At 42.6% G+C, this 24,043-nt stretch overlaps 1 protein-coding gene across 1 annotated transcript in view; it reads left to right on the top strand.

Moving 5' to 3' along the window:
• The window catches only part of LOC124795346 (kynurenine 3-monooxygenase-like), a 180,318-nt gene that overhangs the window by 44,948 nt on the left and 111,327 nt on the right, over positions 1–24,043 (top strand). Inside the window, exon 2 of the mRNA XM_047259336.1 lies at positions 20,896–20,965. Coding sequence (XP_047115292.1) covers positions 20,896–20,965 — 70 coding nt within the window. The remainder of the gene's footprint in view (positions 1–20,895; positions 20,966–24,043) is intronic.

The following is a 24,043-nucleotide window of genomic DNA, read 5'->3' as shown; positions in this document are numbered from 1 at the left end:
CATATAGAGGGATGACACCAAAGGAAAGGACAGGGTTTGTTTTACTGCAGTATTTTGCATGGAGATCACCCTTTGTTCATCATTATTCCCAAAAGTACCATCTATACCTGCTTTCTGTACTTTTTTCGTTTAACTTATCAATGCATTTCTTCCAATTCATCGCAACTCATTCTCTTATATAATCTACCCCCTCTTAAGCTAACTTAAATCTACTGAGCTCAGATGCTAAACTAAGGGACGAGGCAATGCAGCAGCACAAAACAAGTAACACAAACAGCAATGACCAAAAAAATGGAAAATTGCAAAGCAAGCTACAGTAAATCTAAATTAACAGAAAAAAATGCAAAATTACAACTAATATGAGCCAATGTGCAGCAACAAGAAAAGCTTAACAGAGTAATACAAAGTTAAATTTAGCAGCACTATGCCTGGCAAACAGCTGTAACTTATACCTAAACATGACATAGCTCAAGCAGAAAAAATATTACAGTAAAAACAACAATGCAGATAAGGGAAATGTATATTCACATCTTAATGTCTATGTAATTAAAGTGGTGCACCACAACAACTTATTGTAAAAGAAATATTACCATGTATTTGAAAAGAATATTATGTATGCAGTTACTGTTACTAGTCCCTTCTTATTGTTCTTTCCTTTCCAAGTGCTCCTTTTTTAAAGAATGTGGATCACAAAATTATTATTTAATAGATCTGTTGACAGAAAGTGTTCATATTAGCAAATGCATTTAATTTTATTTTATGAAACCAATGCTGCAACACAGCTGGAAAACAGATGTCAAATGAAATAAGCAATTACGCAAACCAAAGCATAAAAACGCGAGGATAATGGCCTCCCCTTTTTTTTGTTTCTACCTGTGCCGCTGAAAGGCTAATGGCTTTTTTTTCGGGCGGCAGTCGCCCAGGTGGGTGCCCGCGACACATTACGTGCAGGTGGTCACTTAACATTCTTACGGAAATATTTACGACAGCAGTTTCTGCTACAGTGACAGTCTCATATAAAAATATTTCACAGGTCAAGAATTAACGTTGCAAATCTGTAGAAAGAAAATCCTATAAATATAAGTGTCCAAATAAAATATTCGTCAGCATTGTGATACAGTCACGCATTTACGCACATTTCATAACTCTTAAAGTACGATTCTTGGTTTCCAACATACTTCTTATTCCTCATATACGGTAGCATCATCTTATTGATCATAAACATATCTCAACAGCATAGTACACATCGTCGTCGTAATAATAACATCATAACACCTCAGTCAAATCTCAAAAACGTCGTAGCTTTCTGCAATAATTTCAAAACCTAAAAAATATTCTCTGCTCATTTCAATAATGTCATCTACCTCAAACGTACTTTAAAATCATGCTCCCTTACCAAATACATCATTCAAAGCTCTCATAGTATGACAATGATTCCGAAAAAATATGAACAGTTTACAAAGTACAGACAAAATACAGTTTCATAAGTGTGAAGTTATCCAACTGTGTAATTACGTAAACATCTGTCACTGATATAGCAAAATAAATGTTTGTCTCTCTCAGTTAAATGATCAGATAGCTGTGTAATTTACATGTTAGAGAAATATGGTACCGATGTGTAAAGTTGTATAAGCAAATACCATATTAGCTAGGGTTCCTTGTGGTTGCCACACACATGGTACACAAAGTAAGCGTGTACCCCCCTGAGGATTAATGTAATTATACCCTCCGGTGTTACAGATTACAGCAATGGAATGAAATGTATCACGGAAAACTTTCTTTGTAATTAAAAAATCTTGAAAAATAAATGGTTTAAGTACAAAATTAATAACTCAAATGCGTGTCCTGTAGCGCTAAATGCGCATCTTGCTGCAAGATAATTCTGTGGAAGTCTCATAGTTATCGTCCTCTGTAAGCAAAGTTCTGCTGAAGTCAATGTACTTACCTCATCATAAACGAAAGTGAAATGCTTTGCGTATAGATATTGTAGTTATTACGTACCTTACCGTGATCAAGAAAGTACTAAAATGTAACGTATTGTTGTGCTACGAAAAAGGCTATCTCATTGTAGCTATACCACAAAAGTTACTACTAAAACATGTTTTACTTTCAAGAATAATTCAGAAAAACTGTGCGGATATAAAACAGAAACACCGCAAAAGCAACATTGTAAATTGTCACTCATTAGTAGCGTCGTGATAAAATCGTGTAGCTATCATGTAAACTAACCACTGTGTCATCTGGTATCTCGCAGAAAGTACTTCAAATCCAGAATGTATTTTCAAGTAAACCAAAGTGCTGCATTAAAATCTCATTAGCAGTACCAGATATAATGTTATTTTTCTCGGAGCCAGCCGGCGCATGTGTATGCCTGCGGTGCGAGTCATTGTCTGTCTCTTTGTTGCCGCGCGTTGTTACTGGGATTAGGAGGCCTAACTTCCACAAATTCGCCTTGCCGAGAGGGCCCAGCTCTGTTTAAAGCTCGCCAGTTCTGATGGAATTCAGGTCTGTCATTTTGTCGGTAGTTTACACAGTTTCTTTCGTGTCGGTCACGTGGTGGAGAATTTCTCCCTGAATCGTAACTGCGCGCTGAACTGTTGCCTCTGAAATTATTCTGTCTCCCTTGATAATAATAGTTCTGATTACCATATTGTCTGTTTCTATGGTTATCTATGTCATATTCATTACTACGGAAATGTGATCTTTCTCTGTAACTATTACTCTGCCAATGGTTGTCATATGGGTGGTGTCTGTTTTGGTCACGATTTGCGTTGTAAGAATAGGCTTGTCGTGGCCAGTTATTGATTCTGTTGTCACGGAATTGTGACGGATGTGACCTGTTGTGATTGTTTTCCTGTTTTCGCATCCTGCGACTGTCTGTGTCAATTTCTAATTCTTGTAGGAGTCCCTGAAAAGCCTCAATGTCTTCTTTGCAACGTCCTGCCAAAATAATATGTCGTAAATGTTCAGGTAATTTGATTAAGCAAATGCGGATGAGTTCTGAGGGGCTGTATGGGTTTGACAGGTACTGATTCTTGTGCAACATGTCTTCAAAATATTTCACAAGACTGGAGAATTCAGATTGTTCGAAATGTTTCATCATTATGATACCATGTTTTACTCGGTCTTGTGTGGCTTGAGACCAATATGCTGAGAGGAAGGCATGGTAAAATTCTCCTTCACTGTGGCAATCGTGAATTACCGATCGCATTCTTACAGCTGGTTCATTCTCCAAGTAGCCACACATAAATTCTAATCTGTGTTCTAACGACCAGTTGGGAGGAAAACAATGAGAGAATTGATGGAGCCATGCTTGTGGATGAATGTCGTTGCCAGAATTCTTAAATGTTTTGAATTTACGTGTAGTAATGAACAGCTTATAGTCAAAATCGTCATGTCGGCGAGTCGCATGTCGGTCATTGTTACTTCGTTTCGGCGGTTCCATCTCAAAATCCAATGCGCCTTGCCAATTTCTTTCATAATTTCCAAAGTGTCCTGTGTTATTATTTTGTGGTTGTTCCGTATTTCTATGTCCCTCTTCCCGTATTGGAGCGCGAGTGTCCTCTGAAATACGTAATTCTTGTATTACCTGCGTCAACTGATCTTGTACTTCCCAGATTTCTCTTTTGTACCGTGTATTGATTTGATTTTGATTTTGTTTGATTTTCTTATTTGTTCATACTCTTCTGTGTCAGTGAAGGCTACAGGTGTTGTGCTATTCAGATCATCATCTACCTTTGTAGATAAGTTAGTGAACTGATCTGAAAGTTCGGCTACTTTATCCGATAGTGAAATTATTTCCTCTGTATGTTTTTCTGAACCAAGTTTCAGAGTATCTACTGTGTCCTTTAAGTTTTCCTGAGTTTTTGCAAGTTGCGTAACCGAATCGGTAGATGCAACTGAGTCAATTTTAGCTTGCAAGGTGTCGTGATTTTCACGAACAATGGTTTGCAGTTCTTTTATGGCTGCTTCGTGATTCTGTAATACATTTTCATGCCGCGAAAAAATAGGTTGAAAATGCTCACAAATTTGTGTTTTTACGTCATTACAGACTTTTTGACATTTCGATTCAATGTTATGTAACTCAGTAGTTAAATCTTCACGTGTTTTTTCAAGTGTGGTGTCTAACTTTTGAAGCTTTTGCTGTGTTTGTCTCTGATTTTGTTCCATTGTGTCTAACTTTTGAAGATTTTGTCCCATTTGTTTCTGATTTTGTTCAAGTGTTGTGTCTAACGTTTGTAGCTTTTGTCCCATTTGTTGCATTAACTGTAATAACAATGCACTGGTGTCTGAAACATGTTCCTCAGTGCTTTTCGGCAGTGAATTTGCACCGGCAACATTCACATTTTGACAAGCGGAAAACGTGTCTTGACTCATTTGGGAAAACGGTGAGGACGCAAAACCTGAATCTACAGTATTTGCAAAATTGTGTCCTGTCATTTTGGATTCCTGAGGCGAGCTGTTGCCGACCGATCGATCGATAATGCTTCCCTCTTCACTAATTGTTTCACTGTCCATGCCATTGTTTGCCGCCCGCTCCATTTCCCTATGCACAATTACCAAATTACTACTTTGAACATCAGTTAATTCATTACTCGGTGGCGCTAACACACTGCTTTCATTTTCACTGTCATTTCTCAGTTTACTTTGGAGCCTAGTATTACGTTTTTCACACGCCATTATTGTCACAGTATTTCACACGACAACACAGAAAAACACAATTTGAAGATAAAAAATAAGAGAACACATTAACATAGCACTGAAAATAATATCTAGTTAATTGCAGCTGCGAAATACTTGGTGCAAATCTACATGCATGCCACAACTGTTTTACTGTACAACAATGAAAGTCTGCAACTACAAAGGAGATTTTCTCTACAATTACGCGCTAGCAATAAACAAAATCTACACTAATTACACAAACTACAACAAAAAATCAGAAGATTCCAGTGAGGTATCCTGGCAGGGTTGCCATATGAAACTTCCCCTTTGAACAATTTATACATGACTGTGCTTAAACTGACATAAAATATTTTTAGCGCAACGCAATCTGACTATCAAAGATCCCTGCAAAAGAATGGCCCTGACTAACATTAACCTACACCTTTCACAAATCACTTACCTCACAAAAATCTTCGCTACTCAAGCTACTGCAATACAGCGAGCACCACTACTGCCAGCTAAATAAAAGATTCAAACTACTGAAGGCACTAACTACTGATAGGGATAGTTAGCAAATGAAAGATATTAATAGATAACAAACAATGTATTTACCTTGATATCATCATATATAAATATAGCAGTTCATGACAAATTTCAAAACTCCGCCATCTCTCTCCCCACATCCACCACTGCTGGCGTCTCACCTCCAACTGCGCAACGCTACGCGCTGTTCACAGCCAGCTGCCTAACACTACAATGGCAGACAACAATGTAAACTAGCCACAGACTGCACACAGCACAGCCAGTGATTTTCATATTGAGCGCTATGTAACGTTGCCAATAAGAAAACATAAACAGCCTACTTACATAGAGAAAACATAAACAGCCTACTTACATAGAGAAAACATAAACAGCCTACTTACATAGAGAAAACATAAACAGCCTACTTACATAGAGAAAACATAAACAGCCTACTTACAAATTGAATGCAGTCGAGTTAACTCCGGTGATGCTGAGGTAATTAGATTACGAAATGAGACACTTAAAGTAGTAAAGGAGTTTTGCTATTTGGGAGGCAAAATAACTGATGATGGTCGAAATAGAGAAGATACAAAATGTAGACTGTCAATGGCAAGGAAAGCGTTTCTGAAGAAGAGGAATTTGTTAACATCGAGTATAGATATAAGTGTCAGGAAGTCGTTTCTAAAAGTATTTGTATGGAGTGTAGCCATGTATGGAAGTGAAACATGGACGATAAATAGTTTGGACAAGAAGAGAATGGAAGCTTTCGAAATGTGGTGCTACAGAAGAATGCTGAAGATTAGATGGGTAGATCACATAACTAATGAGGAGGTATTGAATAGAATTGGGGAGAAGAGAAGTTTGTGGCACAACTTGACTAGACGAAGGGATCGGTTGGTAGGACATGTTCTGAGGCATCAAGGGATCACCAATTTAGTATTGGAGGGCAGCGTGGAGGGTAAAAATCATAGAGGGAAACCAAGAGATGAATACACTTAGCAGATTCAGAAGGTTGTAGGCTGCAGTATGTACTGGGAGGTGAAGCAGTTTGCACAGGATAGAGTAGCATGGAGAGCTGTATCAAACCAGTCTCAGTACTGAAGACCACAACTACAACAACAACAACAATTGCAACCCTTAATCACTTAGATAGCCAGTCATGGTGTGTACGTGTATGAAGTAATATTGACATTCGGAAACGTCTTGTGGGTGTTTCACTTTATTTTTGTCAACACAGTGATTTTTCTTTTGACCTTTTCCTAGTGATTTTTAATTTCTGTGATTTTAGCTCTTCTATCAGTCATCGATGCTCTGTTAACATACACACATCAAAAAAAGTTTTGCATCACCTCTGTTCCGAGAGTTCTAGAACCTGTACAGAAATTTGGAATAGAGATCGACATAAACATCATTTCCGCCCTTTTTATTGCTCATGAAAGCCACACATTGCGTGTTGTACCACCATACAGCGAGACCTTCAGAGGTGCTGGTCCAGATTCCTGAACACACCGGTACCTCTAATATCCAGTAGCACGTCCTCTTGCATTGATGCATGCCTGTATTCGTCGTGGCTTAGTATCCACAAGTTCATCTGGGCACTGTTGGTCCAGATTGTCCCACTCCTCAACGGGGACTCGGCGTAGATCCCTCAGAGTGGTTGGTGTGTCAGGTCGTCCATAAACAGCCTTTTTCAGTCTATCTCAGGCATGCTCGATAGGGTTCATGTCTGGAGAACATGCTGGCCGCTCTAGTCGAGCAATGTCGTTATCCTGAAGGAAGTCATTCACAAGATGTGCACGATGGGGGCGCAAATTGTCGCCCGTAAAGACGAATGCCTCGCCAATGTGCTGCCGATATATTTGCACTATCGGTCAGAGGATGGCAGTCTCACATTGTACAGCCGTTAAGGCGCTTTCCATGACCACCAGCGGCGTACGTCGGCCCCACATAATGCCACCCCAAAACAGCAGGGAACCTCCACCTAGCTGCGGTCCCTGGACTGTGTGTCTAAGGCGTTCAGCCTGACCGGGTTGCATCCAAACACGTCTCCGACGATTGGCTGGTTGAAGGCATATGCGACACTCATCGGAGAAGAGAGCGTGATGCCAATCCTGAGCGGTCCATTAGGCATGTTGTCGGGCCCTTCTGTACCGCGCTGCATGGTTTCGTGGTTGAACGATGGACCTCGCCATGGACGTCGGGAGTGAAGTTGTGCATCATGCAGCCTACTGCCCACAGTTTGAGTCGTAACACAACGTCCTGTGGATGCACAAAAAGCATTATTCAACATTGTGTCGTTGCTTTCAGGGCTCCCCCGAGCCATAATCCGTAGGTAGAAGTCATCCACTGCAGTAGTAGCCATTGGGCGACCTGAACGAGGCATGTCATCGACAGTTCCTATGTCTCTGTATCTTCTCCACGTCCTAATAACATCGCTTTGGTTAACTCCGAGATGCCTGGACACTCCCCCTGTTGAGAACCCTCCCTGGCACAAAGTAACAATGCGGACACGATCGAACCGCAGTATTGACTGTCTAGGCATGGTTGAACTACAGACAACACGAGCTGTGTACCTCCTTCTGGTGGAATGGCTGGAACTGATTGGCTGTCGGACCCCCGCCATCTAATAGGCGCTGCTCATGCCTGGTTGTTTACATCTTTGGGCGAGTTTAGTGACATCTCTGAACAGTCAAAGGGACTGTGCTGTGATACAATATCCACAGTCAACGTCTACCCCATGGAGTTCTGGGAACTGGAGTGGTGCAAAACTTTTTTATGTGTGTCTTATGACTGCTATTTGCATGTGACCAGAACGGCCAATCTGTAAGGGCAACAGAATTGTCATTCTGAAAATTTGCTTACAGTGACACTGAAAATTTTACGAATGATAAGGCACTTCATAATTCTGACTTACTACTTTGCTGACACAATAAGGAAAGAGGATGCCTCAACTGAAATTAGGCAGTTGTGGGGTGTTTTGAGTGAGTGAGGCCAGTTACGAACAGAGTGACAAGAGCAACTGGTTCAGGTTATTCGATTCTAATAAACATGTTGTCGACACTGACAACACCGTAATGAAGTGGAGCAATCTGATTTTATTTTGTGTTGAATAATAATAAACTAACGTCACAAAAGATTTTTGTATGAATCCGTGGACCTGAAACCTTGGGCAAATCACAGACTGTAAGGTGTGTATATCCACACATCCACAAGATTTGTGGATTTGAGACTTTATTGCTATGGGTTCTTAAAAGCTCTATGCTTTCCAAAGTATTACATGTATGAATATGAATGATCCGTGTATAGTACCGTAGACTCACAAAGTTTGCATTTTGCACTGTACAAATGTTCCACGAGTGCCGCCCTGGTCAAACGACACACGTGCAAGCGGTAGCCAAGTTCGTTACGTACCTTATGAAGCAACATCCTGTCAATGGTCATCACAGCAGCACTAATGCGTTACCTGATCTGTTCCAGTGTTCTTGGCACTGTGGTACGTAAATAATGTCCTTGATACAGCCCCAACAGAGAGAGACTTTAAGTCAGGTGACATGGGAACTAAGGGAACGGAGCACATCATCTTCACCACTAAGCAGTTCTCGGAATCAGCTGTGAGCACAACTGCAGAATATCGAGACAAGAGGTACCCGTCACAGCCTCCTCACGGAAGAAAGAAGGCCCATGTGCTTCTTCTGTGACACTGCAGAGAAGACATTAATTCCACGAGGATTTTCAGTGCCCAACACTCTCACATTGTGACTATTAACCTTTCCGGATTAAATGAAGGTGTCGCATATTCCAACACACAAAACCTCTTCTTTATTTGTCGCCATTGTGTTAAGTCGTTATATTCTCGTAACACCAAGTGGTACGCACAATGCAAACTCAGTGGGTTTTACGGTTCTATTCATGTATCAATTATACACTCAAAGACAAAAAAAAGAAGTACCGCAAAGCAATTATTCGAATAGGATGGAAATCTTTAGAGGTGATGCACATACACAGACAAATAAATGATTTCAGTTTCATTAATATTGGATGATTTATTCAAGAGCAAAAGCTTCACAAATTGAGCAAATATATACTGCGTTGGTCAACCTCTAGTCCTTATCCAAGCTGTTACTCGGCTTGGCATTGATTGACAGATTTATTGGATGTCCTCCTGAGGGATATCGGTCCATATTCTGCCCAGCTGGCACTTTGGATCATCTAAATACCGAACTGGTTGGAGTTTTTTGCCCACAATGCTCCAAACGTTCTCAATAAGGGAGAGATTCGGTGACCTTGCCTTCCAAGGTAGGGTTTGGCAGGCACTAAGACAGGTAGTAGAAACTTTCGTTGTTTGCAGACGAATATTATCTTGCTGAAACGAAAGCCCAGGATGACTTGCCTTGAAGGGCAACAAGGGTGCCGCGGATGACAACGAAATGGGTCCTGTTATGAAAAGAAGTGGCATCCCAGACCATCAGCGCTGGTTTTCGGGCCTTGTGACGTGCGACAGTGAGGTTGGTATCCCAAACCTGCCTGGGGTGGCCTCCAGACACGTCTTCGGGCTAGAAACTCATTCTCTGGAGTAGAATTGTCTTCAGTGATGAGTCCCACTTCGAACCCAGACCCGATGACCAACGAAAATGTGTCTGGAGACGCCCCAGACGGCGGTGGGCTACCAGCCCGACAATCAGAAGTGACTGTCTGGGAAGAGATTTCATTTCATAGTAGGGCCACTTTTGCTGTCATACACGGCACTTTTACAGCACAGCGGTGCGTCGACGATATTCTACGTCCCGTTTTGTTACCTTTCTTGGCATGCCATTCTGGACTTACATTTCAGCTATATAATACCCGTCAAAAAACGGCGATGGTTTCTATTGCTAGTCTTCGTGCTTGCGAAACCCTGCCTTGAACAGCATGGTCACCAGATCTGTCCCAAACTGAGAATGTTTGAAGCATTATGGCCAGGGCCCTCTAACCATCTCGGGATTTTGACGATGTAATGCGCAAATTTGACATAATTTAGTACTACACGGCTCAGGAGGGCATCCAACAACTCTATCAATCATTGCCAAGCCATGAAACTGCTTGCTTAAGGGATAGATGTGGGGCAACGGGTTACAGACTTGCTCGGTTTGTGAAGCTCTTTCTCTTGAATGAATCAACCAGTTCTTCTGAGATTGTGATTTGTTTGTGTTCGTGGTGCGCCGTTGATTTGTCTTAGAGTATATTTTTATATGTAATATTCTGGAAGATAAGAAATATGAAAACGAATGAATCACTTGCTGTATCGTATCCCTGTACGTGGGTAGATGTGAAGGTTCGTGATGGAGGGAGGGAGGACCGGCCGCGGTGGTCTAGCGGTTCTAGGCGATCAGTCCGGAACCGCGCGACTACTACGGTCGCAGGTTCGAATACTGCCTCAGGCATGGATGTGTGTGATGTCCTTAGGTTAGTTAGGTTTAAGTAGTTCTAAGTTCTAGGGGACCGATGACCACAGATGTTAAGTCCCACAGTGCTCAGAGCCATTTGAACCATTTTTTTTTTTTTTTTTTTTTTTTTTTGAGGGAGGGAGGAAGATCCCCATTTAATGTCAGTGATAATGAAGCGACAGTAAATTAAAAACCGAGAGTGACGCCCTGTGGGTGGAGTTTTCGAGAACGCAGTCCTGCGAGGCACGAGGCCGCCCTTGACGCGGGCTCGCTCTGGGAGACGCGGGCAGGGCACACGCCACGCAACGGCGCTCACCGTCGCCGCCACTCGCGCCGCCTTCAGCCAAGGCCGCGGCCGGGCGGCCCGCCACGCGCGACAGCCGCACCGCGTTATGCAACGCGCGACACGGCGGGCCGGCACGGCTGCCCTGCCCTGGCCTGCCCTGCAACCCAACTCGCCGTCCGCCTCCACCGGGGATCCGGTTTACCTCCCGCCCCGGCGCTGGGTTTCAGATGCCGGTAGGCCGGCGGCCTGCTGACCGTCTAGCCGACGTCCCTTCGTTAAAAGTTCTGTGTCAAATATTTGTGAGAGTTCTTTGATCTACTGACTCTATAAGGGGAGATGTTAAGTATGACTTAGAACCAGACAGCCTAAGTCGGACGCTGACCACTGAAATGGATGGTCAGCAGCTTCACAACTGGACCGGTTCCTGCTAACTGTGATACGCACTGCATACAAAGCATGCACTTGGACGTCACTGGCGTCCCTCTCAGTTTGGCAGGTCAAGCAGGCGCAATTAATTGTAATACGTCTTCTACAGAAATCTCACTGTTGTGGCGCCTCTGGCACCCCTCTCTGCCTGCTGCTCCGATTGGCGGCTTGCATCACTTGAGCCTTTAACTGGCCCTGCTGTGATGACGTGCCCATGTGCTGAAGCTGGGCCAACCTTCAGGGACTATTACAGGCCAATTACAACAGATAAGTCGTCGCCCCAATCCAGACTATTCAGTACGACACACTAACACCGCCAGGCCGGCAGCTGTGGCCGAGCGGTTCTAGGCGCTTCAGTCTGGAACTGCACGACCGCTATGGTCGCAGGTTCGAATCCTGCCTCGGGCATGGATGTGTGTGATGTCCTTAGGTTAGTTCGGTTTAAGTAGTTCTAAGTTCTAGGGGACTGATGACCATAGATGTTAAGTACCATAGTGCTCAGAGCCATTTGAACCATTTTGAACCTTAGGTTAGGTTAGGTTTAAGTAGTTCTAAGTTCTAGGGGACTGATGACCTGAGATTTGAAGTCCCATAATGCTCAGAGCCATTTGAACCATTTTGAACTAACACCACCACAACCGTGAAATCGGCATGCAGTGACAGTGTTTAAAGGCAGGTGAACCATCTTGCTATCACTGAACAGCTGGCCAGTTATGTAACTTCAAGCCTGGGCTGCTCCACACCAGTGATGCAGATACCTCTATCTTCACCAGCACATAAACTGCTGCCTGTCACCTAAGCACCTGGTTCCTATAGCAGTCTCACTTTTGCTGCTCTCGCAGGACTATGAGGTGATGGTGCACCCATCTCTGCCCTTGCCAACATATCAAGACAATTACACTCCCAGCTCTGGGACATGATGTAGCCTGACGTCCTCATGACAACCACTGATAGCCATACCCTCCTCTGACACCAATCCTAATAGGGTGGAGGTAGATGAAGAAACTTGTGATGCCAGTTGTAACAGTGTGTCTAAGATGGCTTTTTGTGGGCTTGCATTCTCTGCTGACGAATGATGCATTGTGTCGTTGAAGGACGAGGATGGCTACAAATACTGCTTTATTGTGCTAGTTTAAGGTCATTACTTCGGAGCTGTAATAACGGAGCTGCTCCATTAATGTGTTCACGGAGATACCAAGGTCATCAGGGACTACTGCGAAGATGTCAGGCTGTATCAAGCCTCAGGGTGCAAAGTGTAGCGGCCTTCAGTTGATACCCCAGTATGGCAGAGAAAACTGGACCCACTTGTCATACTCCTGGGATGGTAGGGCTGACCTGGCATCCAGCTGCTTATGTGGCAGGCAGTAGTTCATGTCCCAGTTGACATAGAGGTGTCTGCATCATCAGTGTGGCATGGAACAGCACCCATTCAGCATCACATAACTGCCTGGCTGCTCGATGATGGTGAACTGGTTTGGCCACATTTAAATACTGCTGTTCCATGCTGGCTTCACAGTAATTGTGGTGTTGGTGTGCCACGCTATTAGTCTGGAATGGGGCAATGACACAGTTGTCATAGTCAGGCTGTAATACTGCCTGCAGTCTATTCCAGTTTTGGCGTATGCAGACCCTGTCGTCACAGACACAGTTCCCTAGCTGCCAACTACACAGTCCAATGACAGGCAGCCAACTTTGTCTGTGGACAGATTCCACCCTCATGCTCCAGCACTGGTTCTAATATTCATTTACTTCTTCATGCCAGATTTCATTAATGGTAGTACCCGGAGAACTGTTGTGTCCTGATATCTCAGTAACTCATGACCACATGTTTTCAGTGGATGAGATATCTGGAGAATGGGCTGTACACGTAAACTCCCTTTATACCTTTGTATAGAGGTAGGTCAAGATGGAAGATAGTGTTGCAGAGAACTCAAAGATACAGTCACTCACCTTGGTCATCAGAAAGGTAATTCTGCTGTCCAATTTACCAGCTATGCCCACCAGAGGTGATCGTCTAGTGTACTCAGTGCCATCCAAACCCATCACGCCTGAGTCCATGTGATGCTGACAAATCCAACTTTGCAAAATTCGTTCCACTTGGATCGACCACCCAGTAATATGTCCATAATGATGCTGTACGCAAAACCAGGACTAGCGTGAAAAGACACAGAGGCTCTCCAGTATCCAGCACTGTTTTCAGGTAGACCATTGTAGGCTCGTCTCTCTCCATTGCCGTCTCAGAAAAGCCACAGCAATAATCATCGTGCTGACAGACAGCAGTGCTTCAGAAGTCGTGGCACTGTCCATAAGGCTACCTCTGTCTTGCAAATCAGCCCACTTCTTTTTTTAATAAAATCATCCTAGGTATTAGAGAGATATTAAAACAACAAAAGCGCCTACTTTTCGACCGACTTTGCAACGTTCCGCCTCAGGAAGAAAACCACTGCAAAGTTGGCTACAATGTAAGCGTTTTAGTTATTTCAATATCTAATAATAACGTCGCATAATACCAACTCTACTGACACTGACACTGCCTGCAGAAGCCTATGATCTTATATCAGGTAGTTACAATTAAACTGCCAATGTTCTGAGTGCAGCCATGTGAAATGTACACTGATCAGCCAGAACATTATGACGACCTATTTAATAGCCGGTATGTATACCTTTGGCATAGATAACAGCAGTGACGCATCATGGCATGGAAGCAATGAGGACTTGGTAGGGAGTTGACACCATATCTGCACACACAAACCACCTAATTCGCGTAATTCTGGGGAAGGGGAGGACAAACAGTGACACAATGGTCAGGCACATCCCAGACATGTTCGACTGAAACTTCCTGGCAGATTAAAACTGTGTGCCCGACCGAGACTCGAACTCGGGACCTTTGCCTTTCGCGGGCAAGTGCTCTACCATCTGAGCTACCGAAGCACGACTCACGCCCGGTACTCACAGCTTTACTTCTGCCAGTATCTCGTCTCCTACCTTCCAAGCTTTACAGAAGCTCTTCTGCGAACCTTGCAGAACTAGCACTCCTGAAAGAAAGGATATAGCGGAGACATGGCTTAGCCACAGCCTGGGGGATGTTTCCAGAATGAGATTTTCACTCTGCAGCGGAGTGTGCGCTGATATGAAACTTCCTGGCAGATTAAAACTGTGTGCCCGTGAAAGGCAAAGGTGCCGAGTTCGAGTCTCGGTCGGGCATACAGTTTTAATCTGCCAGGAAGTTTCATATCAGCGCACACTCCGCTGCAGAGTGAAAATCTCATTCTGGATGTTCGATTGAGTTCATATCTGGCGAGTTTGGGGCCAGCACATCAATTGGAACTTGCCAGTGTGTTCCTCGATCCACCCCATCACATTCCTGGCCTTCTGACATGGCGCATTATCTTGTTGAAAAATACGACTGCCATCAGGAAATATGATCGTCGTCAAGGGTTACACATCATCTGCAACCAGTGTACGATATTCCTTGGCCATCATGGTGCCATGCACGAGGTACACTGGACATATCGATGCCACATGAATGTTCCACCTCCAGCCTGTCTCCGTCCCGCAGTACAGGTGTCAAGGAGCTGTTCACTTGGAAGGCGACGGATTTGCGCCATCCCATTGGCATGATGAAGAAGGTATCGGGATTTATCAAATCATGGAATGCTCTGCCACTGCGCCAAACGTCCAGTGCCGATGGTCACATGCCCATTTCACTTGTAGCAGCTGATGTCATGGAGTTAACATTGGCACATGCATGGGTTGTCGGCTGCGGAGGCCCATCGTTAGTAGTGTTCGGTGCATTCTGTATTCAGACACGCTTGTATTCTGCCCAGAATTAAAGTCTGATGTTAGTTCCGACACAATTCACTGCCTTTCCTGCTTTACCAGTCTGACCAGCATACAACGTCCGACATCTGTAATGATGGGTGACTGCCCAACCCCACAACATCTTCACCATGTGTTGAAGACTCTCGCCACAGAACTCTTCCAACATCCGACAAGTCGTGCAGTTTCTTACATGCTTGTGCAGAGCCCCCAGGCCATCTCAATCTGCTCTTGGTTAAACTCCGATAGATCAAAGCCTATCCCATTCTACATACGCACAGTGCACTCACTGATACTAGACGTACCAGGCGTATGTCTGACTAGCAGTCATTCCTCGCCAGGTGACGCTGCTGTCGCCTGGACGGTTTTATATCAATTGTAGGTCGGTGGTCATAATGTCCTGGCTAATCAATGTATACGTGGCAGACACTAAAACATCATACATATGTTCATTAATCGGTGCACTCGTGGCGTATGATCAAAAAAGTTGTAGTACCTGAAACCTGGTTGGTAGGTACTCAGAGAGCGCACAGGATAGGGTTTAGATTGTGGATGGCGTCATAAACAACTACTGTTAGTTGCACAATCAAACACAGAACTTTATTTACTATAAAACAGTCTTGATCACGATTTATTTATTAAGGTGACCGGTTTCGACCACTACTGTGGTCATCTTCAGACCATTGAGTAGGAACCTCTTTCTGCTGGAGAATCACTACTCTAGTGATTCTCCAGCAGAAAGAGGTTCCTACTCAATGGTCTGAAAATTACCATAGTAGTGGTAGAAACCGGTCACCTCAATAAATAAATCGTGATCAAGACTGTTTTTATAGTAAATATTTGTAACACATTGAGCACTGTCACTCCCATAATGTATTCAAAAGTAAAGAACTTTATTTGTCTAAGAACCACTTATTTATACATTGTTTTTAAAGATCACAATTAGACAATACGGCTGAAGGCCTAGTTAAAGAAAACTTGAGATTCTTTCTGGGCTGAAGGCTCAAAACCACACCAAATACAAGAATGGCTGAAGGCCTGGCTTAGAAATCAAAAGCAATTAAAAATAGAAGGTAAATTTTTTTTAAAAAAAAACATGCAATTGAAAACAATTATCGGCTGATGGCCTACACTACATGTCTGAAGTACAACTATAATTAAAACACATTAATAACAATTTTTCTAACCAAGAAATTTCTTTTAAACTTACAACAGAACGGCCGAAAGCCTAATTAAAGAAATATTAACTTATTTCACGGCTGAAGGCCACAAACAAATTTGAAACAACGGCTGAAGGCCTGAAAAACAAGTCAGACAAACAATTTAAAATAAACCCCTTCCTTCTTATAAAAAATTTTCCTTTAAAGAATACACACGGCTGAAGGCCCTATTAAAAGGGGTTCACGTAAATCATCGGCTGAAGGCCACACATAACACATCGAACAGCTGATGGCTTAGGGCCTGGATTACAAACAATTTCAGCTAGAACAAGTTTTAAGAAAAATTATTTTTAAAAAATAAAATCAATGTTCAAAATTTTAATTTAACGCGGCTGAAGGCCTTTATGTAAAATTTAAAAAGAACTGAATTAATACACGGCAGAAGGCCTCGCACAATACTTCAAACTAAAATGAAAATCACAATCTAAAACAAACAGAACAAGTGGTGCTCAGAAGTGTTCCAAGGGTCAGCCTGAGAAGGTAGCTGAAACATAAGGTGGGGTGAGACAGATAGCCAAGAGCTGAAGTTATGTAATTGGATGGCAACCCAAAATAAGGACGGCTAAGGACCGACCAACAATATAACCAAATCCCTTCCGTCCTACCAGCAGCCCAACGATGGAAAATATCGGCCGAAAACGAGGATATGAGCAGCATTACGTCTTCAGAAATTGGCGTCTAAGAACAGCCAAGGGAACAATAACCACTCTACTCAAACAACGTAAAGGCTGTCACACACCGTGCCGGATAGCATCAACACGACGAGGAAAAGCACACTGCCGGAAAACTACGCTAACGACCAGGGCAGGTAACTGGGGCGTTAACGGCCACAGGGCAGAAAATACTGCTGGTGCACTTCACTGGCGAGTAACAGTCAATTTAATAATTAATCACAATATAGGAAGACGGCTGCAAGATGTCGCCGCCTCCAACACATCAAACGTTGCTGCTAGCCCGAACAGCGCAGGGAGTAACAACCTGCAAATGAACGAAGAGAGGTCACACTAGTTGAGGTTTCATAACAGGTTAACAGATCACACAACTTCAGCGTCCAGGTTCGGTGAGCAATGAACTTTGTCGCTCTCGCGGCTTGCGCCTCACGATCTGACAGCACGTGCACGCCGCCAGCGGTCCCGGCCTGGTTCACGCCATGGAGACTTCCTCCCTGCTCCATCCCAACCGACTGACCACCATACACACCACCACCACCTGGAAATACCAGCGACCGTACTAGTATCGATAAACGCTGCTGCTGCCACTCAAGGAAGCAAGTCAGCAACTTCGTTACACCAGTAAGTAAAGAAGAAACAAGACGCCACTCGACGTGACAAAATGCCAAAGAACAAACGGCATGAACGCGAGCCGCACACGGCTCAGTACCAGTTTCTGTCACCAGCTAAAACTTTGCCTTGTAAGCAGTCAAATGTAAAATGTCTTCTGTTTCAATGTCATTATGCTGTTTCTTTGGTGAAGTGGCTACTGGTGTAAAGAGTTACGAAAGTTAACGTTTTTTGTACGAAACGCAATGAATGTTGAAATGAAAGACCATGCACTGCTGGTAAAGTTGCTTTATCAGAACAGCTGCAGTAGCAGCGCTGCATTGCGGGAATATCGCCGACAGAAACAGCTGCGAAGAGGCTCCATATCAATAAATGGACTGAAGAACATGTTCAAGAAATTTGAGGAAGTAGCTGAATTATATGGTGCAGCTGAAAGAAGGTGGTGGTCCATTCCCATTGGAGTTGTTGGAGAAGTTGCTGTAGCAGCAGCAGATCGTGCAGCTGGTGTTCGAGCTGTGTCACGGAAATCGTCTCTTTCTAGTCAACAGTTCTAAAGATTTTGCGGCGCATGTAACATTGATATCTGTACACGATTCAGAATATGCAGCAAACGGATCCCGAGGATAGGGTACAACGCCATGACTGCCCTTTCGTTTTTTGGCACGCATCGGAATGGATGACATGTGGCCAGGGAATATTCGTTGGAAGGACGAGGCACATTTTGCTCTGCATGGTGGCGTGAATGCACAGAATTGTTCCATACAAGGTTCTACGCTGCCATATCTTCTGCAGGGACATGCACTGCACTCGGCTTATGTTACTGTGTAGTGTGGTATCACAAGCTCTTTCATTCTCGGTCCAGTTTTCATCGAGGAGATTACACATTTTGACCCTGTTAGGTGTACAGTGAGATCTGCACATGATGAAGAACTCTTTGTGCAACACCTGATTCCAGTTTTGCAAGAACGCAACTGTGTCCACAGCACTACTCTCATGCAAGATGAGGGAATGTCACATGTCACTTGCCAGGTGAAAGATTTCCTTCGGAGAACCTTAGGTAACAACCATATAATCCCTAGAAAATTTCAAGATGTGTGGTCTTCCAGGTCCCCTGACCGAAATCAATGTGACTTCTGGTTGTGGGGATATCTGGAAGATCTGTCTATCAGGGACGTATGCGGACTCTTCCCGATCTGAAACATAAACGGCGACATATCGCTCAGATTACACCAGACATGCTGCGAGCAACTGTCGATGATGCCATATTATGGATGCAGCATGTTGCTGGCTCGGGAGACCATATTGAACACTTGTGACTTGTGACCATATCCTAATTCACGTGCCAGACCCACGTTATCACGTGTTTGATCGTTCCTCCCCTTCTCCTGCACCCATACCTCATTCTGGCCACTTACAACGCCATACTTTCACATGGTTGCAGAAAGTGGAATTTTTATTTTTTCGGCATACTCCAGGAGCACACCGATTAACGAACGTATCTACCATGTTCCAATGTCCTGCACTGCAGCACCCGCCACACTGTCAGTTTAATTATAACCCCCTGGTACAGGTATGAAGACAATTTCCTGATTCAAGGCACTTGACATGGCTGTACGATCCCAAACTCCTGCCGAATCAAATGCCTGACCTCTTGGACGCTAGCTGTGTAGTGCCGTTGACGTCCTATATGCCACAGAGTATGGCCCTGCTCAATCCAAAGATTGCATATTTGCATAACAGTCCTGGCAGCTTGATCAATGTAAGCACTATTAAAGCGGAACTTACGTGAAGAATCTAGTGACATTTTTCAGCCCAATGCGTATTGCTTGTTTACAGTCCATGAATACAAAATTAGACTAATCACAGTATGCGCAGATACATTTATGCAGTAATTCTTCCTGTGCTCCACATTCAATTGGAAAGCGAAGTAGCCCTGACATGTAGTACCACGGTAAGATTCGGGTTAACTCTGATTTAAACTATCGTGAGACAAGACATCAAAACAGTTTTAGCATGTAGTTTTCCTCCTTTTCTAAAGTTCATTGTGAAGGTCGACATCAGGCTCCATTTCAGATAACGCAATAACTAGGGTCGTTACAAATTTAACAGAAAATTGTGAAAATACCTTAGCAATGGCCCTTCCTACATGTGGTCTAAGTAAATTCAAGAACTGAAGAATCTTGTTACATGTATAAAAAGTAGCGATGTCAACTGAAAACAGGTCCCTATTCTTACTGCATATAGTTAGCTACAGTTCCATTACTGATACCAATGCAGTCATGTCGTATTAAGCTAGCGATCACACTTAGAAAGCAACTATCTAATTAAAACAACGGCAATGCTTTCAACGTAGACGCTTCCGTGTTAAATTTTGTTTTGGTTAATATAGTATCAGTAAGCACAAAAAGTGTATAGCAGCTCAATAAAATATGATTATTAATGAATTTCCCCAAATCTGCCTCACTTTTTCAGTGTATAAATTGACTCTTTGCTTATCCCTCACGGGAATCCGTTAAGCTTGATGGATAACTGAATGAAAGAATGAATTTGGATTGTGAGTTACAATCCTAGTCCACATTTTTAAATTTAAAAATGAATACGATGCACATGTATGCATTTTATTGAAGTATTTTACCCTATTACCCGATACTGAGTAATTGAATTTCGTGATAGATGACAACCTAGAAGTCTGAATAAAGCTCCTATTTGTACCAGACATAATGTAAAGGCAGTATTAAATAGTGGATGTCACACACAGAGTGTATAAACTTAAGGAATCTAATGTCATACCAAGCATATGAGCAGATAGTTATTTGTCTTCGAATTGAGTTGCTCTAGATATATAAATACTTACATATCTATGAGAGTGCATGAAGAGTGACAATGAAGGCTTGACATTGAGATGTACATTAAATATTCGAAAAATTCCAAGTTATATTGATAGCTTTTGGAGTAATCTAAAACACTTATACAAATAAGAACCTTACTGTGAGTATCATACAATAGGATTGAAACTTATCTTGATATCGTCTCTTGTGATGACATACACTGAATGAAAATGAAATATTTTGTTTACAGAAACGTTGATAAAAATTGCAGGTGGCTAACTACAACAATTATTTTTTTGAAATATGTGTTTTTGATACAATATGCAATCTCGCAACTAAAATAAGAGCAGCATTGGTCATATGTTTTGTGACAATTATTAAGATGTCTTCCTAAAAGTAAATGACTGTCTTTCTTCGTGATTCTTCTAGGTGGGCTCTCTGAGTGCTTGCTTCTTTGCGAAGAGAGGATTCCAGGTTGATCTCTATGAGTACAGAGAAGGTAAGGGACACTTAATTTTTCCCCTTAAGAACTAAGTCAAATACTATTTTCAGCTATTTAAAACAATAATTATTATGATAACAAGTAAAAATAATGATACCTTTTTATGTAATCAATTCCCAAATTAATATATTGTACCTGTTGTGAATAGAGTGAATTGTCATCAGGAAAACTATGGGATGCAGGCTTGGGAAACATTGTCTTTGTGGGAGACAACTGCATTTATGAACAGTCATGAACATTCGTAAGCCCAATACGTGGCTCCCAAAAACCAGTGAGGAAATGATAAGGGGGTAATTACCAGCATGTACATTTCAAAGCTACTGTTAATTACATCGCAAAGACTGTCAAACAATAGTATTTTTCTTCTTTGCGTGGGCGGTGTACAGGAAACGTTGCTATAAGTATGTTTTGACGAGACAACTAATTACTTTAAACTCATCAGTGTCTTGTCTCAGACACATTTTTGCAGAGAAAGGATTAAGTTTGTAAATTCCTTGCTTTCGTTCAGTGCAGATAATCCGAAGGCTGTTTTGGGGAGTTGTAATACACGAATCTTGATGCATTTTGCATAGAGGTTTATTTAATATCCGCCTAATTCTTCTATTATGTACAGGAAAATATGCCAGAAATCGGTTCTTTGTTCGACCTCCGCAGCCCTTTATTTCATTCGAATTTTGTTGGAAGAGTAAATCGAATTTGACGAGTAATCAACATTACAGGGCAGAATAAATACCCATCCGCTAAGGCAGTAGCTAGAGGTGCGATATGTTTCCAACCATCAACTGCAAACTTGGTTGCAAACACATCATCGTTGTTACAGCCAGTCCTCCAAAACCAGTTCATCTATGTTGCCCACTGATGAATCGCATATAGGATTGAATTTAACCCTCTCAGCGTCAGTTAAGACCTCAAGATAGTGAACTGAAATACCGAAACTGGTAGCCAAATTATAAGTAACATCGTAAGGACGGCTGTAGATGCTCCATTTTATTTAATAAGTTTTAAAATTGAAGGCGCATGTCAGTTTTTATAACGTTATAACATGTCGTTATGGCAATTTCTATACTTAATCTTTGTAGTTGCATTATGGACTGTGGGACAACGACTGTCATGAATTTCTTGATCCAATAATTTACCAACAGCCGTATGCTTTGTAGAAATTTATTTTATGAACTTCTTATGTGCTTCCAGTTTCGGCATTATATTGATGCCATCTTCAGGCCCCACACGTCGTAGTCGTAAAATCGCTATACACGGAAGGAGCCATATATCTGGATCCGTGATTCAAATCGCTATGCAACAGCTCTTGGTGGCCAGGCGACACAGAGTCCGTGTATAGCGATTTTACGACTATGACGTGTGGGTCCTGAAGATGGCATCAATGTAATGCCGAAACTAGTAGCACATATGAAGTTCATAAAATAAATTTGTACAGTACATACGGCTGTTGGTAAATTATTGTGTCAAGAAATTTCTATACTTAGCCAACCAGCATAGTAATACAAGAACGGTAACCAAAAGATTTACGCAAAAACAAAAAGTGCGATTAATTTTCTAACCACGAGTCTACACAGTAAGATACACACGTGTAGTTCACTTCTTTACAGAAGCAAGTGAAAAAAGAACAAAGACTACATTAATTTACTGTTTATCAGACAAGTGCTGCTGCTGCTGCTGCTGCTGCTGCTGCGCGTCCCCTCGGCTCGGCAGCTGTCTCAGTCACATAACTGAGGTGACGCACGCAATTTGATTAGAAGTTGCTTGTGAGGAACAGTCTCAAATGCCTTCTACATAACTAAGAGTATGGACTCATTTTGGCATCCCCTGTCGAAACATTCATTACTTCTTGAGAATAAAGAGCTAGTTATGTTTCACAAGAACGATATTTTCTGAGTAAATCGTTTTCTTCAAAGTAATTCATAATGTTAGAACACAGTATGTGTTCCAAAATATTATTGCAAATCGACGTTAGTGATCTGGGTCTGTAATTTAGCGGATTACTCCTACAGTCTTTCCTTTCTTGGGTGTTGGTGTGACTTATGGAACTTTCCATTCTTCAGGTACTGATATTTCGCCGAGTGAGCGGTTGAACATGATTGCTAAATATGGAGCCATTGTATCAGCATACTTTGAAACCAACCTCAGTGTTATATAATCTGGACCGGAGGCCTTGTCTTCATTAAGTGATGTAAGCAATTTCGCTACACCGAGGATATCTTCTTCTAAGTTACTCATGTTGGTAGATGTTCTTGATTCGATTTCTGGAATATTTACTTCGTCCTCTTTGGTGAAGGAATTACGAAAAACCGTATAACTCTGCTTTAGTGACACTGTCATCAGTAGCATCATCATTGTTATCGTACAGTGAAGGTATGTTTACGCATAATGGAAGGAGAAGGGAGAGGGAGAAACCAGGTACCGGCACATAGCTCACTCCTATCGAATTGTGCCAAGGAGTCCGCTGTGCTTAAAGTCTTCATTCGACAGACGGATTACCATCAGCAGTTCCACATCCCCTCTTTCCATAAAACTCTCTGGAGAATGTTTCCCGGTGGATAGAATATTCTAGTCTCTTTCGGGCATGCATTGAGAATAGTATTATTTCTACTTCGATTACTGCCCGGTAAGGTGTCAATGATTTGAATTCTGCCAGTTACTCACCTTTAAGCTGGCTACAAGGACATCAGCCGAAATACTGGCAGACAAAACGATACTACTTCTGATGCAGGCCTGCAAGATTATGGAATACAATTCGGAGAAGTTTGGAATTCAGTTCAGTACAGTTGGACTAAGTCTGCTGAACAGGAACTATCCGCCACCACCTCTCCTTCCTTTGCCGGCCAAACACAGGGAGTGAAAAATTGCTCCATCACCAGGGTTCGAACCGGCTTCTTCGGAGTCGAGCGCCATCGCACAGCCATTACAGTGATTTCGATTACGTAGGTGGGTAGCGTTGTACTTCTTTTTCGCAGGCTATTTTTTCAACTGATCAACGTTTTATGCCATTAGAACTCCTTTTTCACAGTTTTCTAATTATCCCTTTGCTGTTTAGAGTATGTTATTACGGAACTCTAT

This window comes from Schistocerca piceifrons, chromosome 4, assembly GCF_021461385.2.
Source record: "Schistocerca piceifrons isolate TAMUIC-IGC-003096 chromosome 4, iqSchPice1.1, whole genome shotgun sequence".
Lineage (NCBI taxonomy): Eukaryota > Metazoa > Arthropoda > Insecta > Orthoptera > Acrididae > Schistocerca > Schistocerca piceifrons.
Note: the sequence above shows the minus strand (reverse complement) of the source record. Positions and strands in the feature narration are given on the sequence as shown.